Source organism: Rhea americana, unplaced genomic scaffold, assembly GCF_003343005.1.
Source record: "Rhea americana isolate MKP2758 unplaced genomic scaffold, rheAme1 scaffold_8, whole genome shotgun sequence".
NCBI lineage: Eukaryota > Metazoa > Chordata > Aves > Rheiformes > Rheidae > Rhea > Rhea americana.
The window spans coordinates 4,630,678-4,643,197 of record NW_028186978.1 but is presented as its reverse complement, the minus strand read 5'-3'; the positions used below and the strand labels follow the sequence as shown (position 1 = coordinate 4,643,197).

At 35.2% G+C, this 12,520-nt stretch overlaps 1 protein-coding gene across 2 annotated transcripts in view; it reads right to left on the bottom strand.

Annotated features, from left to right (window-relative positions):
- ATP8A1 (ATPase phospholipid transporting 8A1) overlaps positions 1–12,520 on the bottom strand; it is a 118,134-nt gene that overhangs the window by 53,622 nt on the left and 51,992 nt on the right. For both annotated transcript variants that reach the window (XM_085322902.1, XM_085322904.1), the window contains exons 21-24: positions 12,001–12,140; positions 9,991–10,129; positions 7,376–7,440; positions 2,755–2,927 (exon numbers count right to left, since the gene is read on the bottom strand). In XM_085322902.1, coding sequence (XP_085179028.1) covers positions 2,755–2,927; positions 7,376–7,440; positions 9,991–10,129; positions 12,001–12,140 — 517 coding nt within the window. The remainder of the gene's footprint in view (positions 1–2,754; positions 2,928–7,375; positions 7,441–9,990; positions 10,130–12,000; positions 12,141–12,520) is intronic.

Below are 12,520 nucleotides of genomic sequence, written 5' to 3'. Positions count from 1 at the left end.
TGTACCTTCTGTTCAATTTGGTCACTCTAAGCTGTACATTTTTGCTACTGGAGCATCAGTTTAACATTCTTTTTACATATATTCCTTGGAAGCCAATATACGGTCGGAATTCAGCTAGTTAAGTCTAAGCCAAACATCTGCTTGAAATTAGTAGCATATGCAGATTCTTGAAGTGAAATGTCTACTGAATGTTTGTCAGCTTCATCTGTGTTATGGCTACCTTTAGGAGTTCATTGGTAGTAAATGCTTCTGAACAAATGAATACAGTCTGAAAACTTCAAAGAAAATGATGTCGTTTTTACTTTCAAAACCAAGGACTGCTTAAAATGTTTACTGCCTTTATACGGATGGAAGAGGCCTGTATTTTGATTTACTCAAGACGATAATATTTTTAGGTGGATAAGTGATTTACATTATTAACTAAAATTTAATTTCTGTGTTTGTGACCAGGTGACAAGATTTAAAAAACTATATTAGAAAAAGTAATATTTAAAGAGGGAGCATTAACAGAAAAAAAATACTTTGGTATAATTTYGGCTTTTGAAAAGCAAGTAATACTTTCCAAAAAATCTGTATGTATTAACACAGTGAGTGCTAAAAGCAGATATTTTAGTTTGAAACCTGCAGCCAATTCTTAAGGCATGTCAGAGCATATACCTAGACATTTTGAAACTAGCTGACCTAAATATATTACGGAAATGTAGAAATGGCAGAGAGAAAGTTGCTAGTACAGAAACACTAATTTTGTACTTTTTGTTGCTTAATCACAGAAAAATCACAATAAAAAACAGCTGTTTGTACAGGATATCCTAAAATGGTTCTAGTTTAATAGAAACTGCAACACTGTTTCTTTATACAGCATGAAATGTAGCTTTAAGAAAACAAGAAGAAAAAAGCAGAGCTTCGAAATGTCAATTCTTCACACATTTACTGCTTGTTACTTACTATACTGACCAAAATTGGAACTAGCAGAATGCACACAGAGCTCCTACTTGCCTGTGTGACTGTTGTAAGGACAGTTGTCATAATATGGAACTGATTAGAAAGATGTTTATTCATCACACAAGTGCTAAAGTAAGATCTTAGTTTGAAAGAGACTTTCATGCTGGAGCATGGCCACAAAGCTAAACCTTAAAAATCAAAACAAAAAACTGTTTCTCCTCCTTTTGCAAGACAGGCAAATTTCCATTCTAATACACAGATCAACTTTGAACATACTACTTCTTCAGAAGGATCTGTTTTTACCTTAGTGAAACATTTTTAAAGTCTATACCTGAACAGAACACGAGAACTTAAAAAAGTGTATTTAAGTGTATTTTCAACAGTTCCCAGACCATGCCTATACCTTCAAATACCGAGGCAATGGGGAAAAAGATACTTATGTAAATTATTAAAGGAAGATTTAAATTTGGTGAGATATGATGCTGAATTCTCCGAATTACTTTATTCTTGTATAAGACACCAGCTGACTTTCCTTTTCATAGATTCTTCTTCTAAACCAATCATAATCAGACTATGCAAAGAAAAGTAGAAATAGATGTAACTTGAGAAGATAAACAACCCTAAAATTTTCAGTACTACATTACCTGTGAGAACTTGAGTCTGTAACACCACATAATTTTGATAAACAGTATGCTCTAGAACAGAGTTTGAATGTCTTGTTCCTGAGTTTATTATTCCAGGTCTACTGTAAGAAATAACTTTGTCTATACTAATACAAAGGTCAAAATASTGAAAATAACTTGAGAACATTAATTACATAGCCTCACAATAGTCCCCCTAAGCAAATAATGAAAATAGTAAGTTCTGGAATTTTTGACGGCATTTCTAACAAGGGTGTTCTACCTAAGTTCTGATAAAGAAGACTCCTTGCTTTTGCTTTTTGACAGATCAAGTCACTTGGGTTCAGCCACTTGTTTAAACACCAGCAGGAGCAGTTCTTGTTTATCTAGCTAATAGTTGTCCAATTCCCTTTTCTTTCAATATTTGAATGTAGAAGGTGATGTACTGCACAGATGTTTGCTGTTTCTACGTTTAGAGCCATATAGAAAGCGCAAAGAAGGCCCCAAACCACACAAGCTATCGTTTTTACAGTAATGATGCATTCCTTCCCTAAAATAAACCTGGAAATGTTAAAAGACTAACCAAACTGCTTTCATATTTTGCGTATTTGGAGAACGCATATATTGAATTTGATTGAAAAGATCCCTTGTTACAGCTCTAATAGCTGCATTTACAGTAGGGGATTTAAGGTCTGATTGTTTTGGAAGAACCCTAAAACAATAATGAATAAAAGGTGTTTCCATCAACTTTGGAAAAAAGTATCACKTAGAATCATATCTTTTACGTTTTTTTGCGTACTATTTATGCAGCGTAATCCATGCTTTACAGAAAMGGCACAGATACAAATTCTTGCCTGCGGAGGGAGCTCTGCAAAACAATCTAGATGTGCCAAGGTCAATTTAAGGTTCATATCAATGTCTGAGACTATCCTTGATAGACAACAACTGATTTTTCTGGGTATATGCAACCTGAATCACTTTTTAACAGGTATGCACCTATTTCATCCTACATTACAGAAACATTTTGCTTGAATGATTATATTTCAGAATTTTGACCACTATAACTTTTTATATTTCATGGTTGGAAGATAGGTGCACATATATGTATTTGCCTACTCTGAAATGGAAAATATTTATCAGTTTTCATTTATCATTAAAAAAAGCTGTAGAGAAAGAAAAACGTAAACCTTACCTGCAACAAATAACAGCTTTACATGACAAAGCCAAATCCAAGAAATACTGTCTCACTCCAAATGTCAAAGCATACTTCAGGGATTTGCCATCAATGATAAGAGCAAAATCATTTTCCTTCCTTAAGGCATCACCAAGAGTACTGCAATGATGGCTAAGCGTCTCTCTTGTTCCCTATTGCACATAGAAGAGTTGATTATTTTTAATTCCTACTCTTCCTATTTTTAAATCCCAAAATATTTTTCAGTGTAATTAGAAACATCTGTATTCACCTTCCAAGGAAATTACCTTTTGATTATGCTATCAGATCTATCAAATATATCACATAATAACAACATAAAATGTATTTGCAATAGATGTGCTATTAGAAACCACAGTGGAGAATGCTCACACTACTGCCGTAAGCCTTTGCCCAAAAAAATGTTCAGAAGTTGTGGTAGAACTTTTAATGCCTTCTGAAGGACAACAATAGCTGCATAAATGACTGCTAACAGACATTACTGAAGTATGTTTTTTAAATAGCTCTCCAAAGGAAAATTCACATATATAGATACCTAGAGAAATATTTTTTGTTCATTGTTATACAAAATAGATACAAAAGTTTAGGAAAAAGTAAAAGTAACCTCAAAGATAATTCACAATATAAGTAGATACATTATAACYGATAATTCTAACCATCTTATTAAAATTATACTTTAAGCCAACATTAACAACATATTATACAGAAGACCGTATTTCACATTTTTTCAGCTGCTGTAGAAAGTTTGAATCACCTGCACAAATTGCTATTCTGTGATTCAGTTCTAAGACCTTTTGATTATATTCAGTGGACAATACCTTCACTTGTATCTATGTAGCAGGATTTCTTAATCAGCTTTGGAGAGGTCACTAATACCTAGTTAGTTAAAGCAAAGTTCTACCATACAATGTCATGAAGAAGAAGAAAAAACAAATAACTGCTTATTATATATATATATTTTTTTTTCTAAATGGCCTTTATAGAGCTATGACCATCCTTTTCTTCTGCTGTTTTTTCCTTCAAAGACCAGAAGTAAAAGTATTTTGGAAGGGAAAGTATGCTTGTACAAAAGTGTATAAAACTCAATTTCAGACACAGTCAAATCCTATAACAATAATATTCTTGTATTTTTTTTTACAGTCTTAACAACTGAACAATCATTTTAGCAGGGGCATGCTACTTTGGTGATGTCAGGTGGATCTAAATGAAATCAAGTGTATCCATCTAAAAGAAAATACTAAGCAGTTGTAAGTATAAATCTTAAATACTCTAAAATGAAATTAATGATAAAACTCTGACTCCCCCACTCAACTTCCYCCTCTATTTGCATTCCCTGTTTTTTGTCTGCTTTGCTTTCACGAGTCTTCTAAAAATTGATTGCTTTAAACTGAGATCAGGCTCTTGGGGTATTCTGCACTTCAGAGGTTTTCTCTCTCTCCTTCTCTGAATGTGCTGCAATGGAAAGGAGGTGCCACTTTGTTTAAAATTACATATTGAAAAAGTATTAAAAATTCCACAACTACTTAGTTTATCACAGAGCTTAAACAATACAAAAGCCTGAAACTTCATATTCCTCTCATCTCCTATTGCTCCTTCTCATATATGTAGTATGAATTCTATTGCTTAAGTTGTCTTTAATTTTTTTAATCAAAACCACACATGCCCTCAGGTAGCTCCAAGCAGGCTATGTACAAAAACAAATAAGTAAAAATACAAACCAAAATAAAAACTCTTCCCCTAACTGTAAAGCTATTTTAAAATTCCTTTATGGCCTTAAGTAGAGCTCTATGCTGAAATCCACTGTCTTAAATCAAAAGCAGTATCAAAGTATTCCTTATTTACTTCTATACCATCTCCATGAAATACTTCTCAGTGAAATTGAATGGTGATTGATTCAAACTACTTTTCAATTTCCAGATTAAACATTTTTGAGTTCGCAGTTAAAACAATAAAATTATGTTCTCGTGATTTTCTTCCATGATAGCAAAACCATATTGAAATTTTATCAATTCATTAAGTTAATACAAAGGCAAAAATCAAAGTTAGTGTATAAGACCTTCAAAAACAAAATGTGCTTTTGTTAACAAGCAAAACATTCCTTGGAAAGGAACCTCAAAATAAATAATGTTGCAAAAATGTAGATATACAAATGTTTTGTGGAACTGATTCCAATTCTCCCTCACCTAAAACAAGCTAATTCAGGGAGGAGGGATATTTTTAATTATACAAATATAGGTATCGTCTTACAAAAAGATGATCTCTTATTTCAGTGGTTTTTTTTTTTGTAAACTCAGTTCACTGAGCTGAGATATAGCTTAAACATGTATTTTACTGACTGTCTAATTTCCTGTGTTTTGGATGCTACGGTGATAATAAATTCAGGAGGCATATATTTTGTTAAATCTGTTTTATATGTCTTAGGAAAGACTATCTSTCCCTGAAGGATCCAGGTTGTCCTGGCTAATGTTCAAAAGAAGCCATAGTATGCAATAAGTATTGTAGTATAGTTATAACAGCAAGGGCAAGAAGAATCCACTACTGTTACTCTTTATTCAGGACTAAAGAAATACACTGACCAAGAGAAGCCAGCCTTCTGAACTCTTACAAACCAAAATCTCCACAGAGCCCAGAATAATATCCATTCCTTGCGGAGCCAAGGAGAAGAGGAATGCCACAGCATATAGTAACGTTCTCTGAGGTCTTAGATATACAGGTGCTACTATGCTGCGGGACAGGGAAGTCCTGTGTACTCAGAGTCCTACAACATGGTAGCATGTGAGTAGACCTGGTGTTTTGGATGGGAAGGAACTGGAGCTAGGCACATGTTGTGCGCCTGCCTTAGGCATGCGGAGGCAACCTTGGTGCTCCCAGAGCTCTTGCCTGTGTGCCCCGGTTAGCACGGGAGGCATTTGAGCAGGGTGGCACTCCTAGTAGTAGGTTGGCAGGAAGGAAGGTGAGCTGGGCACGTTATGGGTGTACGAAACGGTAAGCTCAAGATCCAGAGTTTTGGCCRTATATCTTAATAGATAATATTTCAAGTAATCATCATGGCCTTTTCCCAGAGCTCTTTGGTATGCACAAGGAAAACAAATAGTAGTAGTTAAAGTAGTAGTTAAATAAAACTACTTCAGTTTATTTCATTACACATAAAGAAGCATATAAAGCTGTCAATCTTTTTCACTTTAAATCCATTGATTAAGTATGCAATAGTTCTGAAATCCGGTTAGTGCAAACTAACCTAAATACAGGCTAGTAGTTCTCATTCCTCTTGCATTTGTTAATTTTTACTCACAGTTGAGTGTGAAAGAGTCAAAAGCAAAACAAAAGGCGTGAACCAAAAACCATTCATGTTTTTTCAGCAAACAACGTTCGCTTAATCTTTTTTAAGCTATCCAGTGAACTAAACTAAGAAAAGAAAATTGTCTCTCTTCRTTAATATCACCGGCTACTTGTGTCAAAAGCTGCTTAGTATTTAAGCAAACTCTGGTTCCAGGYATAGATTAATGCCTTCAGCTTACTCTCTGTTAGGATTTTATTTAAATTTTTATCAACAAAATATATCGCTAAAAATAGCTTATATTTAAAATATATTAATCATGACTGCATTCACACTCTGATGTTGAAAATACGTCATGCTAAGTGAGTCAAAAACATTTAGATAAAGTACTTATTTAGAAAAAGAAATATTTTTAATTCATGTTGCATTCTCCTGCCCTTACCCTTACAGTTAATCTGCTCCTTTCTCACTGATTCTTTTATTTTTATTTACCTTTTTTCCCCCTCTTCCTTTCCTTAAATGCAGTCTTGAGCAACCTGAACATAATACAGAGTAAATTAACCTTAGCTTCAGGGTTTTCTACAGAGGCCTGCTGTACAGGAAATTTTTGCTAGAAAAGTGCTTCCATTTTTAAGTTAATTTAAGGCTTCTTCTAAAGGTTGGTAACAGGAATTATATTCTTCCTTTCACAGAATTTTATGTGTAATCTTGCATTTCTGCATTTGCTTATTGCAAATTYATGTGTTTGGTTATTTGCTCATTGCATTTGCTTATCTAGAAAATCTTTTCAATACAAAGCACTGTAGATTGGTAGTTTCAACCTTTATTTGTAGGTCAATATCCTGCTTAGAACTTGAGTTGTTTAACCACATAATAAAAATTATTTTTTGGTAGATATTAAGAATGCTCTAAGAAACAGCATTACAAGAAACTTGGGATTAGTTTGGGTACTGCCTGGTGCTACCAGAAGCATGTGGGGTTGCCAGCTCTTTGCCTGCGTAGGAGATGGCACTACTACTAATTCTTATTATTTGAAATTTTTTTGATTATCATTCTGAGTTTCACATGGCTACACTGTGGTTTTGGAAGCTGTGGACTAGCTTTCTAGTTATTCAGCAACATTTATTCACAAAGAGGACAAGTCTTCCAAACATGCAATMCTAAATGATGCGCCAGATAAACAGATGCTAAAAGTTCTTTTTCTACCTTCCCCTCCCCTCTTTTGGATACTTTTTTTTTTTAAAAAAAAAGTAGTTAAATAAAACAGTGTTCGCTTTTTCGCTTAAAATTATTGCTTATATCGAAAATTTTGCAGGTTTTACTTACATCAAGAGAGCCTTCATTTATAACAATTAGTCCCGTGTTCTTTCTCAACAGTTTACAGGAATGACCTGTTAAAAATATTTTTGCTTTCAAAATCTGCTTGATAAAGTCCTTTTCAATGTAACGAAGCATTTTTTATGTAAGCAAACTATAGACAGAATTAAAACCAAACTGCCCCAACTGAAAACAATGGTTAAAAAAATTATTATTTTCCATTCTATTAAAAGTTGGATATACGGAATAAGTCAGAATAGTCAGAATTTTCCTTGTTGAAATTTGCAACTGTTGTTTCTCATCCTGTTGAGCACCTCTGAATAAAGTGCATCTTCTCTATAAATCCCTTTCAGGTAGCTGAAGACAGCAAATAARTCTCCCTTAGACTTGTACATTTTTGGAATGCAAATGCGTTTCTTACAAATAACTGCATATAAAAATACTCTCATTTTTTCTGTTATCTTTTGAAGCTTTAAACAAAACATGTATTCKGTTATGTGACAGAAAGCTCATCTGCACACATGCAAAGGAGAACAGAGGCACAATGGCAGATGGGGAACTTGAGTAACATTTTGCCTGGCTACTCCCAGGCCCATCACAGGAGAGTGGTCAGGTTTATCTCCCCAAGCACAGAAGAGTGCACAGAGGCAAGGTGACAGGCCGAGGAAYCCAAATTAAAATACTCAGAGGGATGGACATCCTGTCCAGCTCCTCCCAGGGCTGTCCCAGGAAAGCATCAGCCCCGCTGCCCGGGTATGAAACCCAGTAAAGTGAGTCAGTGGGAGCAGCTGTTCAGAGCACGTTTCAGACTAAGTGGGGTCACTGCCTAGAGGTATGGGACGCCTTGTGGGATGCAGAGGGAGAGCATTTTGGGAYTGCACAAGACTTATCATGGGATGTTTAGGGGAGGAATAAACACGGAAACCAGGAATAAAGGGCTGTCCTGTCTGCTTGTTAAATTCCTTTTTCTAACTATTCTCCTGGGTGAGGGAGTCTCTATTCTGTGTGTGTAGGTCTGAGTGCTACAACTGAAGTCAGACCCCAGGTCAGAGGGCTCATGTGTCTGGTACCAGCAACTGGAGGTGTGTGACTGAGTATGGTATCATCACTAGCAGCACACTAGCTGGCATGTCTGTTAACTGCTATGGGAGTCAGGTATGCAAGTACCTCACTCTTAAGGGTSAGACCACAGAGAGTTGGCTGCTGGAGACATCAGGGGAGACCCAGCTAACTGGACCAGCTTCTGGATGGACTGTGCCTCCAAGGACAGCTACAGGACGGATCTACAGTATATGTAGGCAGGTGCATGTGTGTATTGTGCATGAGAGTTCTTTACCAGCAACTGGAGTGGGGCTGCAGGCCTCGGGAGCTCCTACGTCCAGGTGCCAGCAACAGCGGAGACTGGGGATCCAGGGCCCAGGTACTGGGTAGATTAAGCTTCTAAGCCCAGTTACTGGGGAATCCACATTGTCCACACACACACACACACACACACACACACACACATATATATATATACATATATATGTCCCACTGATGGATCTTTCTCCTGATCAGTCAGAACAGGAACAGGGATGAAGCCATTGGTGCTGTTTGTTCCTGAGTGAGTGCTAAGCATGCCTGTTCATGTTGATCTGTTGTGGTTGGCCGTATTCATATGTAAATATGCGTGGTATATGTGTGTTTGTCTRCTGGGAATACATTCTCAACCTCACTGCTGGTTGGACCTGACGGCACTGAACTGCAGCAGCCTTGCTCTGTCAGGCTTCTGAATTCACCTCCTCCAAACAGTATGCTGTATGCTAATGATGCAGTGGGCCTAGATAGCTAATATACACTACTACTTCTAATAAACTGAAAATACTGGTATTATTGCGTTTCCTCAACCCTGAAGTTACTAACAAAAATAACCTTAGATTAACTGTGTTGCATGCACAGATAAATTTCCTTAAGATTAAAAATTAATAATAAAAATAAAAAGGATCTGTATTATCAAAACAGTGTCTCAGGGCAGATATTTAGATTAGTGCAGAAGTGTTGATACTCTGTTACGCAAATAATCTTAAATCTTAAATGCAGTCTTCATATATTACTATTTAACTTACAGATTTATCACTGTTTGAATTAGTTGAGTCATGATTCTTTTTTTTGAAAAAAAGAAACCTCTGACTGATAATAAAGATTAAAACACTTTAATGTACAATCTGCATGTCTTGTTTTGCTTTAGTTGAGATTATGAATAATATCTTTYCTGGAAGGAAGAAAAAATTCAAAAAGGAAACTAAGAATACTTACATTTCCTTAATAYAATTCTCTCTTACTGTCAAAAACAAAACAATATATTCTTTATGATTTTAGCTGCTACAAAAAGCACAAACGCCCATTTTTTTTTCCTCCTCTCTAGGATAACATGAGTTTTTCTAGCTGTTACTGTTGTAATGGAGGAAGAATTTACCATTCTCCACTCTCCCCCTATCAGAGATTGAAAAATAAGTTAACATTCTGGAATGCCATATATTAGTATTATTTTTACAAGACACCTTTGTGTTCTGACAATAATTTTACTCTAACAAGATCTATGATTTCTAAATAAGGTAACAAAATCATAAAATAAATGCAAATACCAATGTTAATGGCAGTCTCTTGTTTGTCCCCAGTAAGTATCCAAATTTTGATGTCTGCTTTCATGAGTGTCTCTATAGTTTCAGGCACTTTGTCTTGTAGTTTATCTTCGATTGCTGTTGCTCCAAGCAGCTGAAGATTCTGTGAAGATAGAGTATTAAATACTTGAAGTTTTTTCATTTAAATTCAGTTTTCYTCTTTTAGTGCTTTGCTGGTTTTATTCTTTAAGTTTTCCACATTTATCACAAGACTAGCACTCTGGAAATTCATCAATCACTTAGTATCAACTAACAAAGATCTTCCAGTTTATTCTCAYGAGCTTTCAGTTAAATATCTATTTGGTTTGATAAGCTGTACAACACAAACACTACAGCTTCACTGAATTACTCACAAGCTCAATAGCTTGTTTGGCAAAAGCTACCTTTTCTTGAGAGGCAGCTCCGATTTGAAGACTTAATGAGTACCTTAGTTATAGCCTCTCTCACTTGTAATAACCTATCTTCACCTTGTAAAAACTATCTATTCATCTTAAAGATTATAAACTTGATTATGTTTGGTTTTAAATCCTCACACATCTAGTCTACACTGTTTTCCCTGAATACAACCATTTTGATATTTCACATTTCTCTAGCTTTAAAACTAGCTAACTCTCTTAATGCCAGTATWATAAATCTAATTGTGTTCAATGCTCCTAGTAGCATGGTCTGCATACTACAAGGCTGAAAAAGTACTAACACTAGTACTAATTTTTGTCAATACAAAAATTTGTATGGCTAGCAAGATAGCCATGGCATTAACAAAGCTATATAATTTTAAAATTTCTTCTTTCTAGCCGCATAAATTGCATATTTACATAAATTGAAGTCTCAGAAGTGATGGCAGCGATAYACTCTCACTCTTTTTTCCTCTTTTTTCTTTTTTTGATAAATTAAACATGTCAGGTTCTTTCAACTTCCRAATTTATAGCAGTTTCACCAACATAATCCCTCCCTGCCTTTAAATAAAAAAAAAGGATTAAAAAAAACTTCAAACGGTATTGATCTCATGAACTCCCTTTGCTATCTAAGAGTCACAACATCCTTTTTAATTGCTGCAATCAAGTCTAATCATATCCTTTGCTATTCCTGCAACAGTGTTGCCAGAAAGTCAAGGGAAGCGATTACTACCCTGCTCTTGGAAGGCTGTATTTAGATATTACATCCCCTTCTGGGCCTTCAGTTCAAAGACAACACTGACTGAAGCAATTCCAGTGGAGGGCCACAAAGATGCATTACCATGTGTTACGAGTAGTTGAGGGAGCTGGCCTAGCTTAACCTGCAAAAAAAGAGAGGTGACTAAGGAGGAATTCCATTAATATTTTTTGCTAACTGAAGGAATTCTGTTAATATTTTGCTTACAGGGAAGTTCTATTCCTCTAAGAGGTGCACAGTAGCACRACAAGAGGCAACACTGACAAGCTGCAGCAACAGAAATTTTAATTCAGAAAAGAGGAAAAATGAAATTGAGCACCGAAGAAAATGATTACAGCGGCTGGAGAATCTCCATGCTTGTAGATACTCAAAATTTGACCAGACAAAGCCTTGGGCAGCTTGGTCCAACTTTAAAATTAGTCTTGCTTTGAGCAAGGGATTATGAGCAGATGACCTCTAAAACTCCTTTCTATCCTTAACTAATCTATGGGTCTAAGATCATTATACCTGAAGGTAATGTTTTGTCTGTTTCACATTTTATTCTAAATAATAGCAATTCTGAAAAATTAGTTCAACTGAAAAAAAAAAAAAAAAAACATTTTTTGGCAAGTACTCACTGCAAAAACTTTGTAAAAAGAATCTTCATTTCTGATCMTCGGAAGCATAAGAACTACATGACTCGTCTGTCAGACTGCTAGAAATTTTTCTGTCTAAGCATTATTTTTCAATAAAGATTCAGATTTCATAGAATACAAAGAAGGAACATGAATTAAAAAAAAAAAAAAAGAACACCTCTTCCTCCAACCCCTGAAAACTACATACTTTTTCAATCAGTTCATAGCTCTCCTCAAGTTTGAGTGCTCTATTCTGTATAGCTGTTGAAGCACGATGATAGACATCCAACCACTCTCGATATTCACTTTCTGAAATTTCAGCCACAGCAAAACACAGAGTTCGTAAACCTAAGGAGAAAACAGATAGCAAGCATGATTCAATATTTGTTAGTCCCTTCCTTAATATGCCTGCAATGAGAAACTACTAAAACCTAAATTTATTCTGTATTTTATGTATACTTATGCCCAATTTTCAAGTTACTGTTTCATATCCTGAAGGACTTTGTTTCACATATATAAAGTAAAAAATGTAATAAAAACAATTTTTTTCAATGGAGTAACTCTATCAATGCAGATGAATGTATTATGGGTGACACTTCAGGGGGGAAAAATAGAATTTTGTACAAGATTTAAGTTATCTTAAACTATACAGATATGCAGGTGATAAAGTGAAGAATTCAATATGTATAGAATATCAGCAAATGTTTTTTCAGGGCTAGTTTTGTTAG